At 38.8% G+C, this 23,200-nt stretch overlaps 1 protein-coding gene across 1 annotated transcript; it reads left to right on the top strand.

The window, feature by feature from the left end:
- Nucleotides 1–20,285: 20,285 nt before the first annotated feature.
- On the top strand, nucleotides 20,286–22,028 carry LOC145424492 (granzyme G-like). Its single transcript, XM_080297861.1, has 5 exons — nucleotides 20,286–20,413; nucleotides 20,536–20,695; nucleotides 20,960–21,084; nucleotides 21,265–21,500; nucleotides 21,596–22,028. The coding sequence occupies exons 1-5, from the start codon at nucleotides 20,302–20,304 to the stop codon at nucleotides 21,761–21,763; spliced, it is 801 nt and encodes a 266-aa protein (XP_080153987.1). The 5' UTR covers nucleotides 20,286–20,301; the 3' UTR covers nucleotides 21,764–22,028.
- Nucleotides 22,029–23,200: the final 1,172 nt, after the last annotated feature.

Here is a 23,200-nt window from a genome sequence, read left to right on the forward strand (position 1 = left end):
GTTGAGTGTAGCTTAAAAGCCTAAAGGGACTGACTGGTGCACTATACCTTGTTCATGGGGTTGGGGTTTTTTTGTGAACAGAAATGTCTTTACGCTTTGACTTTTTGCAGCTGCTGTTACACAACCCAAACGTTGTGTACGTTGATTCTGATTTTCTGATTTAACGGCTCATTTGGCGCTTGTCAAATCACCGCTGAACAATAAACTTCTTTTATGATGTGACATGTTGTGGTTTAGCTTTGTTTAGATCGCATGGTTAAGTTTAGGAAATAGATGCAGTTTGGTGGAAACGTGAGGCTGTCCTGTTAGAAACAACTACGTTAGTCATTTCAAAATGAAATATGTTTACATTCAAGTGCCAGCAGTTTTAGCCATGCTCACTGTGACCCTCATAAACCTTGGACAAACCTTGGAGAAGGTAACAAGATAGCTGCACTGGTGCGTTCAAACAGATCTGCATCCTTTTCCACATATAGCAACATGGTAAGTTCCTGAATACTAAGCAATGTCACTTATATGTCTGAAACATAGCTACTGGATTACTTTTCATCCACCGCTGCATTCATTGTCCTCTTTATCCACCATAGGTCTGTTGTGACAACTGCAAGTCTTATTTTAGAGAACTAGCTTTGGGTTCAATGATTTACGTCACAGTGGTTCATTCTGAAATACAGCTGGTTCACTTACAGCCTGGCTGCACAAAGGCAAATCTACTATTAATAAGCCCTGGTGCCTTTGTGAAGGACAGCCTTGCTCTCCTTCACTTTCTGAGTGAGAAATTTCTACCTTAGCCAAAATCTAATAAAAAAGCTGCTGAAGAGTGGAACTGTGGAGAAAATGGAGGACCTTATGAAGTTTCACCCAACACGATTTCACTCATATTAGGGAGTTATGGTTGTGCCAGATGCAGGCTGGCAGACAGATGAGGCTTAAGTAAAAGGTCTGGATCCTGTTTATTTATAATATTCCAGATCCCTACAAGAAGGAAAAGATGTGAAAACACCAGCATGCTTCCTCGTGTTACATAACCTACTAGACAAAGCAAAGCTCGCTCAAAGAATGGGGTTATGCTTTATTTGTTGATGTCGCTCGTGCTCGGGCTCAGGAGTGTGTGTGACTGCAGCTGCCACAGGAGTCCTCTGTTAAAATCAGAGGCATTCCATCCATGAACTGTGTATGCATTGTGTGTGGGGGCCTGTGTATGTGATGATCCGTTTGCCATGTCATCTGGAAGTTGTTTATGCGTTTGGCTAGCTCCTTAGCTGAGGTGTGTGTGGTTTCAGAAAAGTCTGCTCTTTCTCTCAGTGCCAATTGAAGGGAAAATCTCCGTCCCGGGTTCATCCGTGGATCGGGTTTCCCCCGAGGCGTGAGCACCGATAAGCAGAGTTTTGTCCTTTCCTTATAACATTCCTAATTATTCAAAGTAACGCTCAAGTATGCCGTTCAGCGGGTTAGTTACAGCGCCGGGAGCAGTTAGGAGAACAAAGTGATACAGAGACTGTTCAGATTGCTCTCCCACAATCAACTCAGAGGTTTATTCAGTATACAACAGCTTATATAGAGGAAAAAAAGGTTCGTGTGTCAGCAGGTTCTCAGTTCAAACCGGTACAGACCAAATAAGGAAACGTCTTCCTGCCTTGTGAGCAAAGAAGTATCCTTTGTGTAGTTTATCAGTTCAGCTACAATTTATGATCATCCCAGCAAAATACACTCCTAGACATAGAATACAGAGTTCTGTCATTAGTGAATTCTGAAACAAACCACCTGGCCTTTAACAAGCTCTTTTCTAAAAGATAAGGAAGGGAGGATGGGAGTAAGGAAGTGGTCTCGTCTCTGTGGTATTTTCGACCTTGGGGTACCAGCCTGTGATTCTTACACATCAATTCTTGGGTCAGAGAGACAGAGAAAAACAACTAGTAAATGGGCCTTATTGAGTAACAGTTCTCCTGTATAATATCACTACAAAACAATATCCTGTAAATGCTAACCGTAGTATCAAAATATCACAACACCTATCTCTCTCTCTTTACCCCAAAGTTTCTTCTTCTTCCCAAAAGGCTCTCAAAACTTATAAACATCTGTAGCTCCTTAAAATCAGCAGTTTTGTCCGTGACATTAACTAATGGTGGAAACCAACCACATGATTTAAGGATTTACAAAAGTATAACAGATGATTTGTGTATTTAAAGGAGGATATTTGTGGAACACCGCATTGTTTCCTTGATACTATTAAAAAACGTTTGTCAGTGTTGAATTTCTCAAGCAAAAATATCTGGAGGTTGAACTTCTCCACCTGTGCACAGGTACTGAGCCAGAAGCTGAAAATGTAAAGCAGCTGATTACTCCTGCAACAAATAATTTCTTGGCATCTCTTCTTGTGTCTGTACACATGAGTAGAAAAGAAAAGCAATGAAAGATGTGATTGTGGCTTGCAGCATGTCACTAATGGGAGTTTGCGCCTTTTCGTTTGATCCTATGTAATCTCTGCGTCAGTCATTAAAGTCAGCTGGCCAGACAGCTCTGTGCTTTATAGCAGACAGTGGTCAGCATCTGGAGAACTACCCCTCCGTCTGACTAACAGCCCTCTAGCTACTCACCAACTATTTTGGCTTTGCCTGAAAATTATGCAGAGAAGAGAAGAGAAGAGAAAGATTTACACCCAAAGGTGGTAATACCACTGTTTTCCCCTCTAAGTTGGGCATTCAGCAGCAGCTGCCAACTTTAAATAGAAAAACAGCTTGTAAACCTCTAAGCTCTAAGGTGTGTGGAGAGGGTGACTGAGAAACAAGGCGAGGAGAGAATGTTTGGAGGAGGGAGTGTGATTGAGGGAGAGATAGAAAGGAGAAAGGTGGGGAAAGTATTTGTGGGGAAATACCTGAGGGAGACAGATTAGAAACAAAAGGCGAGCAGATGAAGACGAGCAGACAGATGGAGACACACAGTCGTTACTTTAGCAGTGGATTGAATGCAGTTATGAGGGCTGAACTGGTCATCAAAAGTGAAAAGGAAAGAGTGAAATGCTGGCCAGTGTGACGGTGGAAAAAAAAGAAGGCAGTAAAGTAATTTTACCTGTTCTCCTATTCCTCTTTTTTATTCCATTTTGTCATTAAGCTGAGCACAAACCAAGCAGGTGGAAAAGTGGGCCACTGGGTTTGTGATTATTGCACCTTGTTTCCAAGGTGACTGCGTTTATATCTTTAGGGACTGCTCCCAATGTTAGAGGGTGAAATAAGGACAAAAATGCACCACCTTACTGCAAGATGTGGATGTACTGCTAAAGGAGCGTGGCATGAGGCGTTAAACTTTTACGATCCATTTTAAGGTTGGAGTGTTCTGTTCAATCAGAGTCAGCATGAATCACCATTTATACATACACTTTCACTGGTCTCTAATCTTTTTATATATACTCATCAGTGAATGGCACAAAGACATTTACAGTTCAGAGGCTTCAGAGCCCAACAAGACATGGAGACTATTAAGGTGTATTCACACTCATTTGCTTTTATGAACTGCCAGCTCCTTCACTTTGGAAAAAAGAGAGAAAAACCTAATGTGAAGCAGCTGTAAGGCGAACAGAAAGTGACAGCTCTGGAAAAAGTGCTGCTACTGGTGTCATTCAGGAAGAATGGCAAACTTTCAGTGGACGATAAGAGTGAAGTTTGCTGGGAAGAACTTCTAATTTCATCTGGAAGAAACTGTGTTGTGCTAATGTCTGCAGATAACCAACACTTAACCAGCATTAAAAACCGGGAGCTACATTAGAAAAATAGTGCAAAAAAAAGCTGTAATTTCAAACTGGATCTTGGTCAAGTAATAAAAGCTGGACACAATTTTCATAAAGCAGGCCTTCCGTTTGCTGATAGTGGCGGCTACTGTGCTAGGGTTTTCATAATCACGAAATTGTTGTTGTTTTGTGATTAAACGACACTGCAGGGACAGTTTTCATGACCTCTTCTCCTTAATATCCCACTCCATCCAACTCCTTTGTGTTATTAAAAGTGCAGGAGAAACATGCATATGGCTTTAGATTCGAGATTTCAAGATAAAGAGGTAATAAGGCAGTCTTATCGCACGTTTCCATCGCTTCAAAGGATGTTACTTTGACTTAGTTTTACATTGCCAGAGACTTATTATCCCCGTAAAAAGTATTTCTACTTTCCTAAACCTAACCTCAAACCACATCTTCTTTCACAACATTTTGTGATTTACAATACGGACTTCATGACTTCACATCCCCAGAAGGGAGTAGGCTGACTTTGAACACAGATTAATGTCCCAACAATGTAAGTAATCCAAGTACACAGACACTAATCATGCACTACTCTTATCATATGAGCTCATCTTCAGACATTTGTCTAAATTCTTTCAACATCCCACTCTGACATCTTTAGGGAAATGCCGTCAACTTGGGAAACTCTACAGTTACTGTCAGTTGTGCGGCACATGTGTTAATACTCATAAACTGGCCCTCTTTCTTGTGTGATTATGAAATGAAAACTGAAAATTGCTCAAGGTTCATTTTCAACATTTGCAGTTTCATGAGCATCATTTTGTTGGCAAATCTGTAGTTACAGCTGTTTCTTGGGATTGTGTCATTCTGACATGATAATAATATATTAGCAGTTCAATCATCAATCTTCACCTACCTTGGCTCAGAGCCACCGAGGCCAGGAAAGACAGCAGCAGCGCCACTTTATTTAATCCCAACATTGTGCTGGCGATTCTCTACAGCAGGGGTATTAAACTAAAATTTGAGGAGGTCCAGTTGGAGAAAATCTTCTCAAGCAGAGGTCCAGGACATCATAATGTCTAACTTACGTTATGATTGTGATAGAGAAGCAACCTTTTTTTTTTTTTAATTTATATCTGAACGTATGAACAATAGACTGTCAAATCAATGAAAATACAAGTTAAAACATTTCAACAAAATTTATTGTTAACACTGAAACACACAGTAGGCCTACATTAGATATAGGGCTGCTGTTTAAAATGAATTAGAGAAAATAAATAAAATGGCTAAATTGTGCATCTTAAAACAAAGTGATTAATTTCAGAAAAAAAAGTTTCCCTTTTTCTTTACATTTTACATCTCGACTTAACAGTCTCAATACATTTTCAACAGATAACATCAAAACATTTTAACAATTTTACAGTTTCTCTTTCTTTCACCCCGTTATATTCCACGTCCCAACTTTCTGTTGTTCAGTGAGAGAACTGAGCTTTAGTTCGCTCTACTAGGATTTTAAATCTGGGCTGGAATGGTGTCAGGGCCATTCTCATACACATGTGTAGGTGCTCATTGGTGAGCCTGGAACGATATTTAGTTTTTATTATGTTCATTGTGGAGAAAGCTGCCTCACAGCTGTATGTGGAGCCAAACATGGTCAAGATGTACAGGGCTACTTTCCTCAGATTTGGGAAAGCTGTCTCAGAGACCAATTGGGGCCAGAAAGTGGCAGGTTCAGTTCTTCCAAACTGCTCTTTCAGGGCCACATCTGCTTGGAGATCAATTAGTTGCATTTGAAGAGGCCCAGCATTTGCCCACTTGAAGTGCTGTGTGACTTCCTTTGAGAACCCTCTGACATCAGTGATGGCAAATGGGTTCTTTATGAACATGGTGAGCTGCTGTCCAAAGCTGAAGCTATCAAAACGTTTGCTGAAGTTTTCAATCAGCTTATCAACAAAGTCAACAAAAGAGGACACATCTCTCTGTCCCTGAACCTGTTCCTTCACTGTTGGGAAGTGTGCATAGTCTCCTTGCAGGTCTTCTTTGAACACTTCAAGTTTCCTCTGAAAGCAGCGGACAGCTGTCATCAGTTCACAAATTGAATTGTCCTTGCCCTGCAGCTTCAAATTCCGTTCATTCAGGTGTGAAGTGATATCAACCAAAAAGGCCACAATATCCATGTTTTTCCCATCATTTAAAAAGAGAGAAAAGTTTGTTGCTTTTTGACTTTCCAGCTCTTCCAAGAAAGCTGCTACTTCACTTCTGATGGACCAAAATCGCTCCAATGCCCTGCCTTTGCTAAGCCATCTCACATTGTTGTGAAGCAGAAGATCATCAGCGTGTGCATCAACTTCTCTGAGAAATTCCCTGAGCATGCGATGCTGACAAGAAGATGCCCTGAGAAAATTTATCATTTTCATCATTGTTTTCATCACCTCAGCATACTCGTCTGACAGGGTGGAGCATAACACTGACTGATGAATAATGCAATGATAAGAGATTAGCTCGGGATTGTCCTCTTTCATTCTTGCTACAGCTCCTTTCTCTCTCCCCATCATAGCAGGGGCTCCATCTGTGGTTATTGAAACCACTTGGTTTGGCTCTATTCCTCGCTTTGTTAACATTTCCTTAATGGCCAGGTAAATATCCTCTCCTCTTGTAGTGCTGTGAAGGGAAGTTACACCTAGCAGGTCTTCACAGAACTCTTTCTTATCATTGTTGAAGAACCTTACATAAACTAACAGCTGAGCATTGTCAGACACATCAGTGGACTCATCTACAGCCAAGCCTACACATGGTGTCTTATGAATAGCTTCTTCCAGCTGGGATAGCACATCCTGAGCTAATAATTCACTTCTCTTTGTGGCTGTTGATGCTGACATAGGTATTTGCTTTATTTTGTCACGAAGCTCTTCTTTTTGTTTACCCTCAAGTAATGTTTCTGCTACTGCACTCATGCACTCTTTGACAACACCTGCATCTGCAAAGGGCTTTTTGTGTTGACCTAAAATCCAAGCAACTCTGAGGGAACATTCATGAGCACTTTGTTGGGCGGTGAAAGAACTGGTTAAGATCCTTGTGGACTGATCATATTGGGCTCTGAGACTGCTAATTTTCTGGGACCTGAGTTCAGACTTGGGTGGATATGATTGTTCAAAAGCTTTGTGCTTTGTCTCATAGTGGCGTTTGACATTGCCACTTTTAATCAGTGCCACGGTTTCTGAACATATGAGACACACTGGTTTGCTGCTTGCGGCCGGAAGAATGAACATATATGCGTCAGTCCATTCAGTCTTGAAAGTTCTATTTTCGGTGTCTACTTTTCTCTTTTTTGAAAGCGCCATAGTTGTTTTACCTCTTGTGACTCCCGCTCACGTCTTGTCTCACTGTATCGTTAATCGTCTCGCTTGTCATTCACCTCTCACCGTGTCTTTCCTCTGTCTGTCTGTGTCTGCACTCAGCGTTGCGATCGCCTTGAATGCGCAGATGTGATTGGCTAACTAGTGTCACGTGGGTGGCTTAACTCGCACACAATTGGTTTGTATGTTCCTTGGTCTAATACAATGTAAGGTTACCGCTTGAAATTGAATCGCCCCGTCAAAATTAAATATAATTTAATATTTTGTTAACTATAGGTCCGGGTCCATATAGGATGGCGACTGGGTCCGGACTCGGACCCCGGTCCGCCTGTTAGTGACCCCTGACCTACATCTTTGTGTGGTGATATCGAAACAAGACCCATATATAACTGCTAAGATACGCATCGTAAGTAATCATTGGAGTCTCACTGAGGAAGGAAGTTGCTCGTGTTATTTAACTGTTGCTAACATGCGTCTCTTCTCTCCATTGGTTGTAATTCACTACAATTTTGCTATGTTTTGAACTTGCAGCACATTTGGTTTGTAACTATAGCAACATGTTGCACAGCAAGCTTGTACAGTTATGATTTTATCATCTGCACAGAAACCACTTCACATGCGTCAAAAAAAATTACATTAATTGGCTCTAGAGTGTAAATAACTCTTTCAACACCAAGGATTTCAACAACAACCAAGAGAAGTGACCAGTCTCGCTCCTACAGACTTCCAGTATTGTTGATACTTGGAACCTTTACAGGAATCTCTGCAATTATGAGAAAAACTAAGTACACCCCATGATTTAGAAACTTGTGGAACCAGCTTCAGCAGCAAGAACTCATAACAGTTTTCTGTATGACTTTTTCAGTTTACTGATTCGTCATGTTATTTGAAGCTTGTGGGCATTTGTCTATGTCTTAGGGTACCACCATCATCATGGTCATTATAACACCACCTTTTCTTTTTTTTTCTTTGAGCTGTTTTGTTGTAGATTTGCTGCTGTGCTTGGAATCATTGTCTTGTTGCATGGCCCAGTTTCATCCAAGCTTTAGCTTTCAGACAGATGTCAGCACATTTGGCTCTAAAACAATTTGGTGTACAGACGGCGTCTGTCATTATCTGGGTGGCTTTTAGCTCAGGTGGCAGAGCAGGTCAGCCATTAATCAGAAGGTTGGTGGTTCGATCCCAGGCTGCCTCCTGGCTGCATGCCAAATATCCTTGGGCAAGATACTAACCCCATGTTTGCCTACTGGTGGTGGTCAGAGGGCCCGGTGGCGCCATTGTCCGGCAGCCTCGCCTCTGTCAGTGTGCCCCAGGGCAGCTGTGGCTACAGTGTAGCTTGCCATCACCAGTGTGTGAATGGGTGAATGACTGAATCCTGAGTCCTTGGGGACTAAGTAAAGCGCTATACAAATGCAGGCCATTTACCATTGTCTTGGATCCAGCATTTTGTGTTTTTGGACTCCTAAGTTCCATTTTGCTTAATTATGTTGCTGAGTAATTAAGTTGAGTAAACCCAACATATGATAAAAAAAACATCATTTTAGTCTGTTTTCTGCTTAGTTTTCTCCTTTGTGCTTTCCTTTGTATTTAACTGCTTTGCATGGCTTTATAGCTGCTTACAGTTATTGTTTACTTTTTGTCTTAACCACCAATCTGTGTTAGTTTGATAGCCATGTTTCCTTGTGCCTTGTATTTGGTTTTACTTCCCGTCTGTCTCTTTAGTTTGATTCAGTACACCTGTTCCTTGTTCCCTCTCCCTAATTACCTCTTGTGGGTATTTAAGCCCTCAGTTTGCCTTAGATTTTAGTTCTATGATACTGTTTGCTGTCTGCTTTCTTTCTTTATGGACTTTGTTTCTGCCCATTTTTGAATTCAAGCTTTGCTAAATAAAGGTCAGTTTATGTCACTCTGTCTGAAAAGCTGCATTTCTGTCCACTTTCCACACCAAAGTTCATGGTCAACTCAATGTGACTAGAGTTGCTGCAAAACAAGCCTAAATCATAATTTTTCATCCACTGTGCTTGACAGTTGGTATAAGGTGTGTGTACTGATATGTTGTGTTTGGGTTTTGCAAATGTACCACTTTGTAGTATGGCCAAACAATCTCTACTGTGGTCTTGTCTCTCCAAAGGACACTGCTCTAGAAGTCTTGTGGATTGTACAGATGCAACTGTGCAAACTCCAGTTATATTGCTATGTTCCTTTTAGAGGGATGAGGCTTTCTCTTGGTGCTTTTTTCCAAACAAGCCGTACATGTTCAGGCCTACTCAGAGCAAGATCGTGGCATTGTGTTAACACACGCCGGAACAATCCAGAATAACAAACTACCAAAAGTGGTCAGATTTTTTGATGATTAGTTCATCGAGTGCGTTTGATTAGCAGCACCTGGATGCTGTTTACCCTTTAAATTCCTTTGGAAGCAGTACATTTTTTCTGAGTCCCGTAAAACCTTTTTTTTTTTTTTTCCATTTTACTGAATGTAGCCTGTATTTTAATCTGTTCCTGAAGATGGATGTAGCCACCATGTTGTCACCCATTAGTTAGTGAAGTCCTGTTGTGAGGAGAAGAGAGGTGACTTTACAGTGTTGCTGGTTTTTTTTTTTAAATCAAGAAAGCATTTGGATTTCCCTCAGAGCAGCAAGCAGTCCCCAAACTTTTTTTGCACCACTTACTGGTTTAATGTTAGACAATGTTTTCATAGATTGGCCTTTAAGATGTCGTAGATAAATACAACAAAATAAAATGATAAGACCAAGAGAAAAAATGTGGTATTTTATAAATCTAATAACAAACACAGCATCGCGGAGCATGACGTCCAAGTGGCACTGAGGAGAGTGAACACAAGGAAAGCCTCACTGGCTGCTGACCAGCTACCAGGTGTGTTCAATTCCATCTTCAATGAGTCTGTTGGGTTTAAGTCAACCCTGCTGGTAAACAGAAACTGTTACTGAAAGCAACCACACAGACACTACTGTACATTTTACTTGCAAGGGGAGCGTTGGAGAGCAGTGTTGTCACTATTAATTCTGACAGAGTCCCCTGGCGAAGTCTGTCGTCCCCGCATGCTTCAAAAGATCCACCATCATCCCTGTGTCCAAGAACAACAAGCCCTTATGCCTGAACGACTACCAGCCAGTTGCACTGACCTCAGTAGTAATGAAGGTGTTCGAGAGGCTGCTGAAGAACATCATCTCCTCTTCCATCCCAAACAGCACAGATCCGCCCCAGTTCACCTACCGACCCAAAAGATCCACACAGGATGCCATCGCCCATGTCCTGCACACCACCCTTAGCCACGTGGACAAGAAACAGGGTAACTATGTGAGACTGCTGTTTGTTGATTACAGTTCAGCGTTTAACACAACAGTGCCCAGCAGACTGTTCACAAAGCCGAGGGATCTAGGACTCAACAGCCGTTTGTGTGCATGGGTGTTGGACTTCCTGACTGGCAGAACTCTGGTGGTGAGCATGGGTAGATGCGTCTCTAACAGCATCACCATCAACACAGGAGCACCACAGGGGTGTGTACTCTCGCCACTGCTCTACTCCCTGTATACTTCAGACTGTGTGGCCACCCATGGCTCCAACACCATTGTGAAGTTTGCTGATGACACAGTGGTGTTTGGCGCCACCTGCAACAATGATGAGGCAGCCTACATTGATGAAGTGAAGAATCTGGCATCATCGTGCCAGGATAACCACCTCCAGCTGAACGTCAGCAACACTTTAGCACCCACCTGCACAATGTACATTTCAGATTTTTAATTTAAAATTTTCAGATTGTCTATTTTATTGAATTCATTTAATGTATAAAATTCACCTACTTGCTGCATACAATGCTACTACTGCAGATAATGTCCCCCATGTATATATTCACTTAATGTATATGAGGTTCTTCTCTCCCCTTTTGCACAGTCGAGGAGCGTGTCAGGATACATTTGACTGGGTGTTGTACTTGTATAACTCTGCATGTTTATTATTTAATGTGTCTTTTCACGTACCCTTTCAGCACTTTCAAATGATTTATTCATATGTTCATCACAAGAAAAAAAATGCTGCTGGTGAAACAGGAAGGTGTTGCAGATATGTATTTTACCACATTGCACTCATCATGTGGGGGAGCAAAATCAGTCCAAACCTCAGACACTGCTTGTCTCTCCATGTGTTCCTAAATTTCAGTTCAGTTCTGGAAATTATATGACTTACATTTTCAAAAAAGTAGGTCATGGAAAGAGGTACTTTGTCATAAGCTGTGCATTCTCAGGGAAACCTCTGTGCCTTTCTGACTGCCCATGAGTGTGAGCTAGGAGCAAAGGAGTCACTGTGGAACAATTAATGAGGTGCCATGACATCCAAGTTTCAGAGGTGAAGGTCTAAAGGTCCTGTGGTTGTCCAGTTAAATAGAAACTACAGATGACTGAATCAGGCCATTCTACCTTCTGATCATCTACTACTGAAAATATACTGTATGAGAATGAGTCAAAGGCCAATGTTTGTTTGGTTGTTAAATCTCAGGAAGTGGTTTATGATAAAAGTTGACACTATGTGTCAACTGCACAGTAGGTAGGTTTTTATGAACTACTTTCTGTTGCAGCATGACACATATTTGTACTATAGATTACTGTAGCTTCTGTGACTCTCAGAGTTCAGTTTTACCAGGAAAGAAGTGCTCTCTAGGATGTGGTGTTGCTGCATAACGGTTATCGACGAGCAGTTCTGACAGCATACTTCATGGAAAATAAGAATGAATGAGCAAAAGACCAAAATTACTTAAACAATTGTAGATGTTATTAATTTTCCACTTCCTCAAAGTTAGCTCTTACATGTGTTTGCTGAATCTGCATTTATTACAGTTTTTTGAAAGTGCAGTTATGCATTTTTTAAAAAAGATGTAAACTGAACCCGTCTCTTTTTCTCTAAAAACCAAGTCCTGACAGCTCACTCATCTTTTCCACAGGTTAAACCGTTCAAGGAGCTAAATGGTCCTGCAGAAAAAGTAGATACTTAATTAATTTTTTGTTATTACTTTGACCTTTTTGATTTTTCACAAGATGCAAGATGCTTTTCAGCCTCTATAAACAAGATAGCAGTACAATATTAAATACACTTTATATGATGCACATGATGAACTGACGAACTGCCTTAAATATCTAATCACCCAAGCAACTCAAATGAAATGCTGAAGTTCAAACTAAGTATCAGTGATTAGTGATTTAGGTGACTTTGAATGTGGTATGGTTGTTGGTGCCACATGGACCAGTCTGAGTATTTTAGAAATTTCCAACAGAACCACATCCAAAATTCAAAGGAAATGGTCCAAAAAAGATTTCCAGTAACCAACAGCTTTGTGGGTTAAAATACCAGTACAGAGGAGAATGGCAAGGCTGTTTTGAGCTGATAGGAAGGCAATAGTGACACAAATTGCTGCTTGTTACAACCAAAGTATGCAGAAGAGCATCTCTGAATGCATGACATGTTTGAAGCAAATGGAGGATCAAACCTGGTGCCACTCCTGTTAGGTAAGATCAGGAAAATTAAGCTATAATTTGAATGAATGTAATGAATGTTTTCAGGATTTCATTGAATCTGTGACATGAAGAATTATAGCAGTTCTGAAGGCAAAAAGGGTTCTGACCCAGTACCAACAAAGTGTACTTAATAAAGAAGGTGGTGAATGTATTTAGCGATATCTTCAAACTTCAAAAACAAATGTTTTGAAAGGAGGTCAGAGCATTTTAAATTCTTTTATAATTGCTTTTGCATTCATCCTCATGCTTTATTTTGCAATCTGTTGTACGAGATTATGAGTGGCCTGTAATATGAAAAGTCTGAGACCTTGAAAAGAATACTACACTGTTAAGAGGCAGACATATGGGATATGAGTCATTGTGGCAAACGAGGAATTGTTAAAAGAAATGAAACCTAAGAAGTACAACGTGAAACACGCTATAATAATATGTGTCTGAACTTGTGCTCTAAACAGTATGTCATGTGACTCCTTTCATGTCATGATAGGTCTAAGTGTAGTCAAATTATTCCCTCTGACCCATTTTCCTGACAGCCTCTAGACCATTGACAGTCCTATAAACAATCCCACAAAGGTGAAATTTTCCACAGGTTTTTTTCTAATACTTCATCATTCTTCCTCATACTTTCTGATGTTTATCTCTCTCTCTTTTCTCATTTCTTGTTGAACTATTATTCTAAATAGGTTTGATCTACTTAGCCAAATGGAGTCACAGCTAGGTCAGTATTAAAGCTATTAAGTGAGTAACCGAGCCAGTGATGTCACACTAAATCATAAAGAAACAGTGTAATACCAGGTCTGCTGTAATACAGCACAACAAAACAGCAAAAGAAAGTTTTGAATTCATGGAAATTAATAAAAGATCACTTAAATGACCGTTGTGTTGCAGTTTTCATCTTGAGATTACAGTGTTGAGAGGCTTTTATAGCATTACCAGCTCAGTTCAGTCAAATGTAAATCATAGAGAAATCAGAGCAGAGCGCATTGGTAGTAGTGTGGGTGGTCCAGGAGTGAAAACAAATTGTGTCACCATTTCTTTCTGAAAAACACAAAAAAGGAGACGCAAAGACTCGTTCGGGCACAAATGCACATAAAAACACACTCGTGCACCTCTTGTGTCTGATCACAGCTGTCAGGAATAGTCAGATAAGAAGTGCTCATCTGTTTTCTCCATTGCAAATTTTCATTTAATGATAAACACAGACTGTCTGCTTCTTCTTCCACCTCGGGGCAGACCACTCTAAAGATACACGCTCTATTGTTCTCACTCTCATCCTCTTTATCCATGTCCTCTGTGTCCACCATTAATTCAAATGCCTGCAGATACTGACATTTTATTCTCGCAGCTGAATACTGAATGCCAAATACTCAGAATACCAGTTTCATTTATCCTCTGTGGGAGCAATCTACTCAAAGAGAAACCTGGCCCTGATAAAAGACATCCACAGTGCAGGTATTCCTGCTATGCAGAAAAAGGTGACAGTAGTCTTTCTTTAAGAATAGTTTTATGAAATCCCCACATTGCAAAACAAAATTAGTAGATGATGTTGGGAGCAGAGGAAGAATTCAAGGATTTTGGCCTCATATTTTCACAGAAGAAATTAAACACATGTCAATTGCCCCTTTTGAAATAACGTAACGCTAACTTCAATCTGTTTCCCTGATCTAAAACCATGTTTTAGCCACTGTGGCTTATTTTACTGTAACTATCTTAAATCTACAACCTAACCTTACTTTACTTTATTGATTTATATAGCACTTTTCACAGGAAAAAAACTTCTGCTTCACAATAATATAAAACAGATAAACATAAAACAGCACAATCAAACATATAGCACCTTAAACCAAACCTTCTAGAAAAATGTCATTGTGAGGAAACACACAGACAAAACACATGGAATCAGAAGTAGAATGGAAAACAGATCTTAAAAAGACTATAGAGAAGGGATAACAGTGGTCAGAGGACAAAGCTAAAAATCTAAGAGGTTTTCTATGAATCTGCCTGTATGGTAAGAACAACTTTTCCCATTTGAACTTTAAAATTTCTATTAAAAGAATTGATAAAAGGAAAATAGAGAGAAACTCTGCAAATGAGCCTTCACAAAAATAAAGGTGAAACCTGAACTCAGCAGTCTAAACACAGCAGATCATGACCCAGTGTGACATTGTCAGACCAAACCAGTCCTAACTTCCAACATCTGGCACTTCGATCATTTCACACAGCCATAACGGGGGTAACAGGAAAGTCTAAATATCAGCTTTCCATTCCTATTAATTACATCTGACCCTTACTTTGCCCTCTTTGAAGAGGGCTGATGTATTAGTCTTATGGTAGCTACTTTTAGACCTTTTTTGCACCACCGTGAAAGCCTAGACAACACTCTTTCACTGGTGTGTTTATGTTTCCACGCTTTCTGACCGACATGCACCTCTTTTAGAGGTGTACACTCTATTCAGATCACCAGATCTGTGTGCTCAGACAGATGGACTGATGGGGAGATACTGTGCTCTGCAAATGTATTCTGTGCATGCATGCATGCATGCATGCATATGTGTCTGAGAGACAGCGCAGAAGGTTATAAACTATGGTTTGTGTAGATCTCTCTGTTGTATGTGTTGGTACCCAGAGACATTTTACATTTCAGTCAGATTTTAAATTATGTAAATAGTTAAATCAAAAAGTGTCTTCACTGATGAAAAACTTTTCTTTTGTCTTTTTTAAAGCGATGTTAATAGCACGCACAAATCTCCAAGGAAGCCTAAGAAGAGGAATAGGTAGTGTTCTTTTTTTGAATCTGTCTACAAACCCCAAATCCAAACACAGAAGTGTTTATGGAACTATTCATCTACTTTTCAATGAGTTCGGTTAGTCAAACTTGGTTGGAATTACGTCAAAGAACTTTAAAGAACTTTAAAGAGTAAATTATTTGACTTTTCTAATTCATTCTGTACTGTGAAGGCCAAACATCGAAGTGAAGTAACACTCACCAAAATACACCTTTTCTGGAGTGTGTTTAAGTTAAAAAGCAACTCTGTTTTAATGCAATATATAGGTAACATTAACTAGCTTGATATATGACTGCTTTTGTGTGTGAGAACAGAAAGACTGATGTATCCAAGTATAAGAGGAATACCTTCTCTACTTGACATGCTTTATCTAAGAACATGTGACTAGATAAAGAGGTCATCCTACCCATGAGAACATGTTCGGTAATTACAATGTGGTTTACACCTCCTCGCTTTTGACAGGTTCTCTTGAAATGCCTGATAAATAGCACAACTTAAGACTTGGAAGCTTTTAGTTCCCAGTATCACTTTTCTTGCAAAAAAAAAAAAGTGGCTCAACTGTTTTGTTGGAATTCCCATCTTCTCGTTATACTGGTTTAAATCTGATACATCTAAATATGAATTCCATGTCGAGAGCGGATAGACATCATATGTTTTTCAGATTGAAATGGTCCAAGAAGAACAGAAAAACACGATGGAGCTGACATAATTTATGCGTTCAAGGCTCAGTTAAATGCTTCGTCTCTTTGCTCACTCTTTTTTGTGGGCTGTGTTATTCGAATAGAGGCTCGCTTTTAGCACGAGACACCTGTGTGTCTGTATGTGTGTGTGTGTGTTTGTGATTGTGTGCACGCATGTTTTTTAGGTAATCAGTCAACAATTACATATATTCTGTCTCGACATGCTTTCACTGCGTACTTTTAGTCCTTCTACATCCACAGTAACTAAGTGTGATCTTACTTGTGGGTAACTGAGACCCCCCAAAAAACAGTCCAACAAAGCATAGCCTTATAGCAATAGAGCAAAGAAGCACCAAATGTGCTCAGGAGCCGATGCCTGAGAATTACAGCTCATTCTTTATGAGCTGTTAAACAAGCAGAAGCGAGGTAAATTGGCAGAAGATCATATGTCTGAATCATAGGATCTAATATCTCCCGAAGCTTTGGTCAGTGCGGTAAGACTGACTGTTAGATGACATGACACATGCAAGCCAAAGTTTGCATCAGAGAATGATAGTCTGCGGTGGGAAAGTGAACTTTCTTATATATATATATTTATATCTAATGTGTCCAGCACACACACAAACACATGATTTCATTTCAAAGGCTGTGCACATAAAAGTCCTTAGCTTGCCACTGAGATTGTAGTGTGATAGGAAAAACATATTTTCTTGTGTTTCACTGCAGTACCATCATATGTGCTCATTATATATAAATATTTATTCTGCACTGACATGCTTAAGTCTTTCTCTTATCTCAAAAGTCATTTTCAGGGCTTTCCTTTTTAATGTGCTGTCATATGGAAAGCACATGAGTCTTGCGGGGAACGAATTATGGTTTGTGTAGCTCTCTCTATGACTAACAGCACTAAAGCAATTACATTAAGAAAAGGGGGAAATGGCTTGCAGTGACTTGTGTGCCAATCAGCTAAAAGTGTATTCACCTTTGGAAAAAATCACTTTACTTCTTTGTGATTTTTCTATTTTTTGTTAAAATTAACTTAAAGAGAACATGTCAAAGTCAAAGTGAGCACAGTCTGACTCGGACAAAAAAATGCTTTATATAAACTATATGTGCACCTGAGAATGCTTTTTATTCTCACTCTTCTTTCACATTCTCCCTAGGCCTTACCCGCAAGCTGTCTATTTGTGTAGCATTAGTTTTCCATCTGCAAAAACTCTGCAAAAGCTCAGAACACATTAAAATGAGTATGTGACTTTCATTCAAAATCATTCATGCAGGCTCAAAACCAACAGCTGATGCTCTCATCAGAAACCTTTACAAGACTTTCGTAGCAAGCTGATTCTTTGCAATGCCACAACCTGACGTAGACCACCACTAGGCATCAAATTTAAAACACATTTAATATTTATTTTCATAATTCACATAATTATCCTAAAATTGTATTAATTACAAAGACCTGTGTAATTTAGCAGTTTGCAGTAAGGCCTCTTCAGTTTAGCATTAGCAAATAGGAAAATGCAGTTCTATATCTTATCTCTTCATCATGAGAAAGGAAACTTGCACTACAGATTGCATCTTAAGCAGAGTAACCACTTCTACATGTGACTCATTTGTTCTGTTGTTTGAGATTAAAAATGAGTGTCAACATAAAGACTTCAAAATGACTAGCAATGTAGACTAGGTCAAATGGGCTGTTAGAGAACTAATTTCTGTGCGAATATAGAGATTAAAACTCTTCTGTTATGGTAATGAAACTTCAGTCCTTTTTCTGATGCCTCACTCTGTGCCATTAAATATCAAAAACAATCTAGTAGTTCAAAATTAGTTGAGCAAATTGTGGGTGTCCTTTCCATTGTTAGACTGGGCTGTGTAGGTTCTTTGTCATCTAGGCCATCCGGCTCTCAGATGCGAGGTAAAACGTCTTCAAGAACCTACACAGACGTCAAGCTGTCTTCAAGTGTTGTTTTGCATTGTGCTTATCTATTGTCTGTGAGGGTGTGGACGTGAGAAAACACACTTTCTAAACCCTCACTACCGTTAGTAGTCTATCGTTTCAAAGCAGCCAGAACTAGAACCTAAGAGCACAAAACTCAAATCTTTTCTTTGCTTTTTTGTTGTTCTTCTTTAATGACAAGAAACAACGGAAGTTATTCAGAATTCACATGGTTTAATTTATAAGACGTAAAAATAGTAAATAAATAAATAAATAAATCCACAAAATATTGCACACAAAAGTATGTTGTAAGCCCTGTGACTTATTTGTTTAAGGGCCAGTGACACATAATTCCAAGTAGTTTAGTCAAGTGTGCATGTTTTACCAGGAATGTGCTTATTTTTGGCACCTTTCCACCTCACTGGCTAAGACATATTCTCATTAAACTATAAAACTGCTGTCTTTATTTGGATAGCAAGCTACCAGCTTCATTTGCATGTCGCTGAACAAATCTCAAGCTGTCCATTCGTCCGTCCATCCCTCTTCTTGTTCCCAGTTGTTATGATTTCTTTGGACTGTGGATGTCAGACAGGCTAGTGCAAACTCTAAACATAAATGTGAGGCCAACACTTCTTGCTGTGAGGTGACGGTGATGGAGCCACCTTGAAGAAAAGAGACTTTTTTTTGTAATAAAGTGTAACATGCGTCTAAATTTAACTAAAGAAAGATTAATATGTAAGCACAAACATGAGAAAGTTAATGGAATGAATGAGTCGAGTCAGTGTCACACTGGTATGCGTCTCAGGCCATAAACTTCTGTTCTCATATGCGATTTCAGATAAATCCACAGTTTGATCTATTTTGACTGTTCTAGCAATGTCTGTTTCCCTGTCTGTTCATTTTATTTCCTTTCTTCTTAATAAACATGTAATTTGCACTTTGATTGATGGTTGCTATTACATTCCCTCTTTCCTTGCTGCTATGTCCAATGACTAAACCAGCCAGTCCTCTCAGCCCCGTGGTCCTCATAAAAGTGACGGGCTAACGGTAAAGGCCCTGTTCTACCAAGCAAGTTCCTCTTCGCATCTCCTCCTGTGATTCCCATTACTGCCCTGGACTCCAGGATCTCACGTCCCAAAACTTGTTCACTCGTTTCCTTCTCATCTTTCCACATCTTCTCTTTTTGTCCAACACATTAAAACCTTTTTGTGCATCATTCAAAACAATGACAATAACATTTATGGCCAAGATAGACAGACATACTTGAGTCTAGACTGAGGAAGTGATGTAACAGACACAATGTGGTCAGTAAGCTGCATACTTTTAGGCTTGACTACACTGTGAAAAAGAAAGTAGTTATAATTATTGCTGTTTTAATCTTTTCTAATCTTTAATCTGTTTGTTACTGAAGTTTATTCTGATGCTTGATACTGAATCCTTTACTTGAAGCACTGAGTGCATTTTCTGTATCTGTTAAACCCACATGTTATAAATAGACACACAAATTGCATTTTACATATATAACACATACATTTATCTTACAAAGTGTGGAATACAAAAAAATCTTTCTTCACTGTGCTGGCTTACATAAATACGTCTGCTAGCTGATCTCCTTTCCTCTTGCACGCTATGCTACTGACTTGTTCCTTCTTCTGGTAGCTCAAGGGTCACATTTCAGTTCAAGTTCCATGGACCACGCTTTCAAACAAATCCTATTTTTATGCACTTTCTTATGACATGATAACATCAGAATAATGTTACTTTTGAGGTTGCGCGACCGAAACTGAGGCTCCTCTGAGATAGGCATAGCATTGAATATACAATGTGAATAGAGATCTTCTGCTTTGGGTATTACCACAGAGGCATCCGTGGCTAAATTATTACCACTGATGTTATTCATATACAAGCTCCATTTAACTCAATTACAAGTTAACCTGTGGTCACATATGTACTTATGAGGTGATTTTCTTGAATTTGTGTTTATGGAAATGAGAACTCAAGCGAAATTATTTGTAATAGAAAGTTAATAATAGTCTTGACTTGAAAAAGCTACAAAAAAGCTACAAAATAAAGACATACGACATACAATATGACACAATATATCTACATTAATTATTGAATCACACATTGTACAAAAGCTCATCTGTTCTTTTATGAAAATGCAACTTTTCTCAGGTTCTTGAGATGTTAAACGGCGTGGTTCAAACCCACATTATTTGCATATGCAAATTACTCAGATACGTCCTCCTCTCACTGATACAAGGAAGTATTTAAAGACAGAAACTATGAATGATCTGTGCCACTGCTCTTCAGTAACTAAGCTGAACTGTCACCTCACCATGTCTGTCCACTGTATACTGGCTATACTCATCCTTGTGATGACTCTTGATGATCAAGGTATGTGTTGTTTATAATTTCTTTTTTTTATGTGAACTATTACAGACACGAGGGCTTGCATTTGACAGACAATGCATGATGATGGATCTATTTAACTGAGTATTTTTCTTTTTGTCTCCCAGTTTACTCGGGGAAGATCACTGGAGGCCATGAGGCTGTGCCACATAGCAGGCCATACATGGTGTTTTTGGAGAGGAACATGTCAGATGGTAAAAAAAAGTACTGCGGTGGCTTCCTCCTGAATGAGGATTTTGTGATGACTGCTGCCCACTGTCACGCCAAGTGAGTTTAACAAATGTATTTACCTATCAACTGAGATGACACCAAAGTCTGGGTCTCTGACAGAACTTTTTATCCATAATAAAACTAAGAAGACGCATTAAAATTTCAAAACACATTAATAGATAATAGCTATGTGGGCTATGATAATGTCAACAACTGTCATTAGTAATGTTGGTTTTGTGAATAAAATACCCTGAAAGAAACAGTCATCATTTTATTCAGAAATAATATTTTCATGTTTTATTTTTAAATTTTTTATTTCAGGTCTTACAAAGTCGTACTAGGAGCTCACATTGTGAGCTCAAACAGTAAAATACAACGCATATCTGTGGAACAAGCATTTCCACATAAAGACTTTAACGCAACTTCTTTTGTGAATGATGTAATGCTTTGAAGGTAAGAATATCATCACACAGAAAATACATATTAATTTACTGTTAGCATTTTTTGTTCATGAAAAAAATATTTACCATATTATGTAATTATATTGAGCATTTTTAAGTTAATCTGGACTGAAAGAAAATAACAAAAATCCCATATTTTAATTTTCATGTATATATCTTTCTCTTTTCTAAAGTTGAGCACCAAGGCAAACTTCAATGAGAATGTGAAACCTATTCCTCTGGCGAGCCATGATAATGGTACTTTGCCAAAATATTGTATACTCTCTGGCTGGGGGCGAACAGACAAAAATGGTACATATATGTCTCCCACACTCATGGAAACCAGTGTTACACTGATTGACAATAAAGAATGTACTATAGAAAACTTCTACTGCTCTCAGGGAGACACAGGTCCAGCTGAGGTACATACATTTCTTTAAATATCATGTGGACAATCAAACTTTATGGTAATAACTTCACTATTTACTTTAAGAATCGGGTGTGTATATACTTTCAGGGAGACTCTGGTGGTCCATTGGTGTGTGAAGATGGAAAGGCATTTGGGGTGGTGTCCACCGCAGTCACACCACACTCAGGTGGCTCAGATATCTATAGATACTTGAAGATTCCTGACTCTAGAAACTGGATATTTTCAACCATTGGAAATGCCATGATAAAGGTGTAATGCTTATGAAAGCAGGTTGTTTAAACCACAAAATTTGGTTTCACTGTTTGTGATCAAAACCTGATCATTGCAATGCTAATGTGAGTATGGTTTTATTGGCTTTGGGGGGATTTAGATAGAATAGAGTTTATTTATAATATAACTGCAAGGGAAAAAAGGGGGGAAAAAGTTATATTTGCATTTCCAAAAAGTTATATTTGCACACAGTTTAATTATGACTTGAAATCTAATTTTTTTTTCAAATACCATTAAACATTAAATTCTGGCATTCTCTCGGTGTGTGTGGTGTAATCTTTTTTTTTTTTTTTTAAATTGAATTAATTCAAATAAAATGACAACACTGCCTCCTTGTGTAAAACAGGTACTATTACATTACAGAAAGTCTCACCACTCATTTCTTAAATTCAGAGTTATAAAGGCTTTTTCATTTATGGGTTTTAAAACTAATTGACTCTGCAAGACCAATAATGTTATTTTATAAGTAACTGACAAAGTGGACAAGTGACACTGAGAGCATATGGTGTCATTTCCAATAAAAACTAACATCATCTTGTCATTAAATACATTCAGGTATCAAATAAAGTAATGTATTACCACTCCAGAGTTGGTTAAAGTAAATTAAAATAATTCCATTAGATTAATTTTTTTGTGTAGTAGAACTGAAGTGTCTTTGAATACTTTGTAAGTCAGGAAAAGCAACACTGAACGTGATGTTTTGTTTTTTAATTCACACAGACAACCGTATAGGAAATTTATTAAAATATTATAAACCAACAAGACAAAAGTTGTCTAAATTATTAAATTGCTAATGTTAGGACAGAATAACCCTTTTGTTGGTCAGCAGTTATGCATCACCTGTAACAGTAATGATCCAAACTACACATATTTTAGGCCTGATATAATGCTTAAATATAAGGCTTAAATCAGGCCTAATATGGTATGGAACACATAACAAAAGGCATTTGTATTAAAAATATTAAAACCATATCGTATTATCTGTATCACACTGTATTTTGAGTTTTAGTTTTGGTATAGAATAAATTATGATAACCATTTAACTAGTTCATATCCTAAATTCAAAAGTTGCATAGAAATCTTTTTAAAAAACAATGTATTTGCACACATTAGGCTGCTTGGGATGTGACCGGTGATGCACTGAGTGTTTCTTCTTCACTCAACATTATTTTTTCACTCACTGTGTGTACACACCTCTTTGCATCTAATTATTAGTTAATCTCTGGCTCTCTTCAATAGTGTGTCTTTGTCTTGTCATCCTCTCATCACCCCCAAACGGTCGGGCCCTCCCTGAGCCTGGTTCTGCCACAGGTTTCATCCTGTTAAAAGGGAGTTTTTCCATGGCAGTATCACCAAAGTGGTTGTATTTTCTTAGCTAGTACAGCCATGTTTACCTGCTCCCTTAGATCTGCCACCAAGCAG

This window comes from Astatotilapia calliptera, chromosome 23, assembly GCF_964374335.1.
Source record: "Astatotilapia calliptera chromosome 23, fAstCal68.1, whole genome shotgun sequence".
Classification (NCBI taxonomy): domain Eukaryota; kingdom Metazoa; phylum Chordata; class Actinopteri; order Cichliformes; family Cichlidae; genus Astatotilapia; species Astatotilapia calliptera.

Coding starts and splice junctions, on each gene's coding strand:
- LOC145424492 (XM_080297861.1), top strand. CDS start 20,302: ATGAATGATCTGTGCCACTGCTCTTCAGTAACTAAGCTGAACTGTCAC. Junction 20,696..20,959: donor GCTGCCCACTGTCACGCCAA/GTGAGTTTAACA, acceptor TTTTTATTTCAG/GTCTTACAAAGTCGTACTAG. Junction 21,501..21,595: donor GAGACACAGGTCCAGCTGAG/GTACATACATTT, acceptor ATATACTTTCAG/GGAGACTCTGGTGGTCCATT.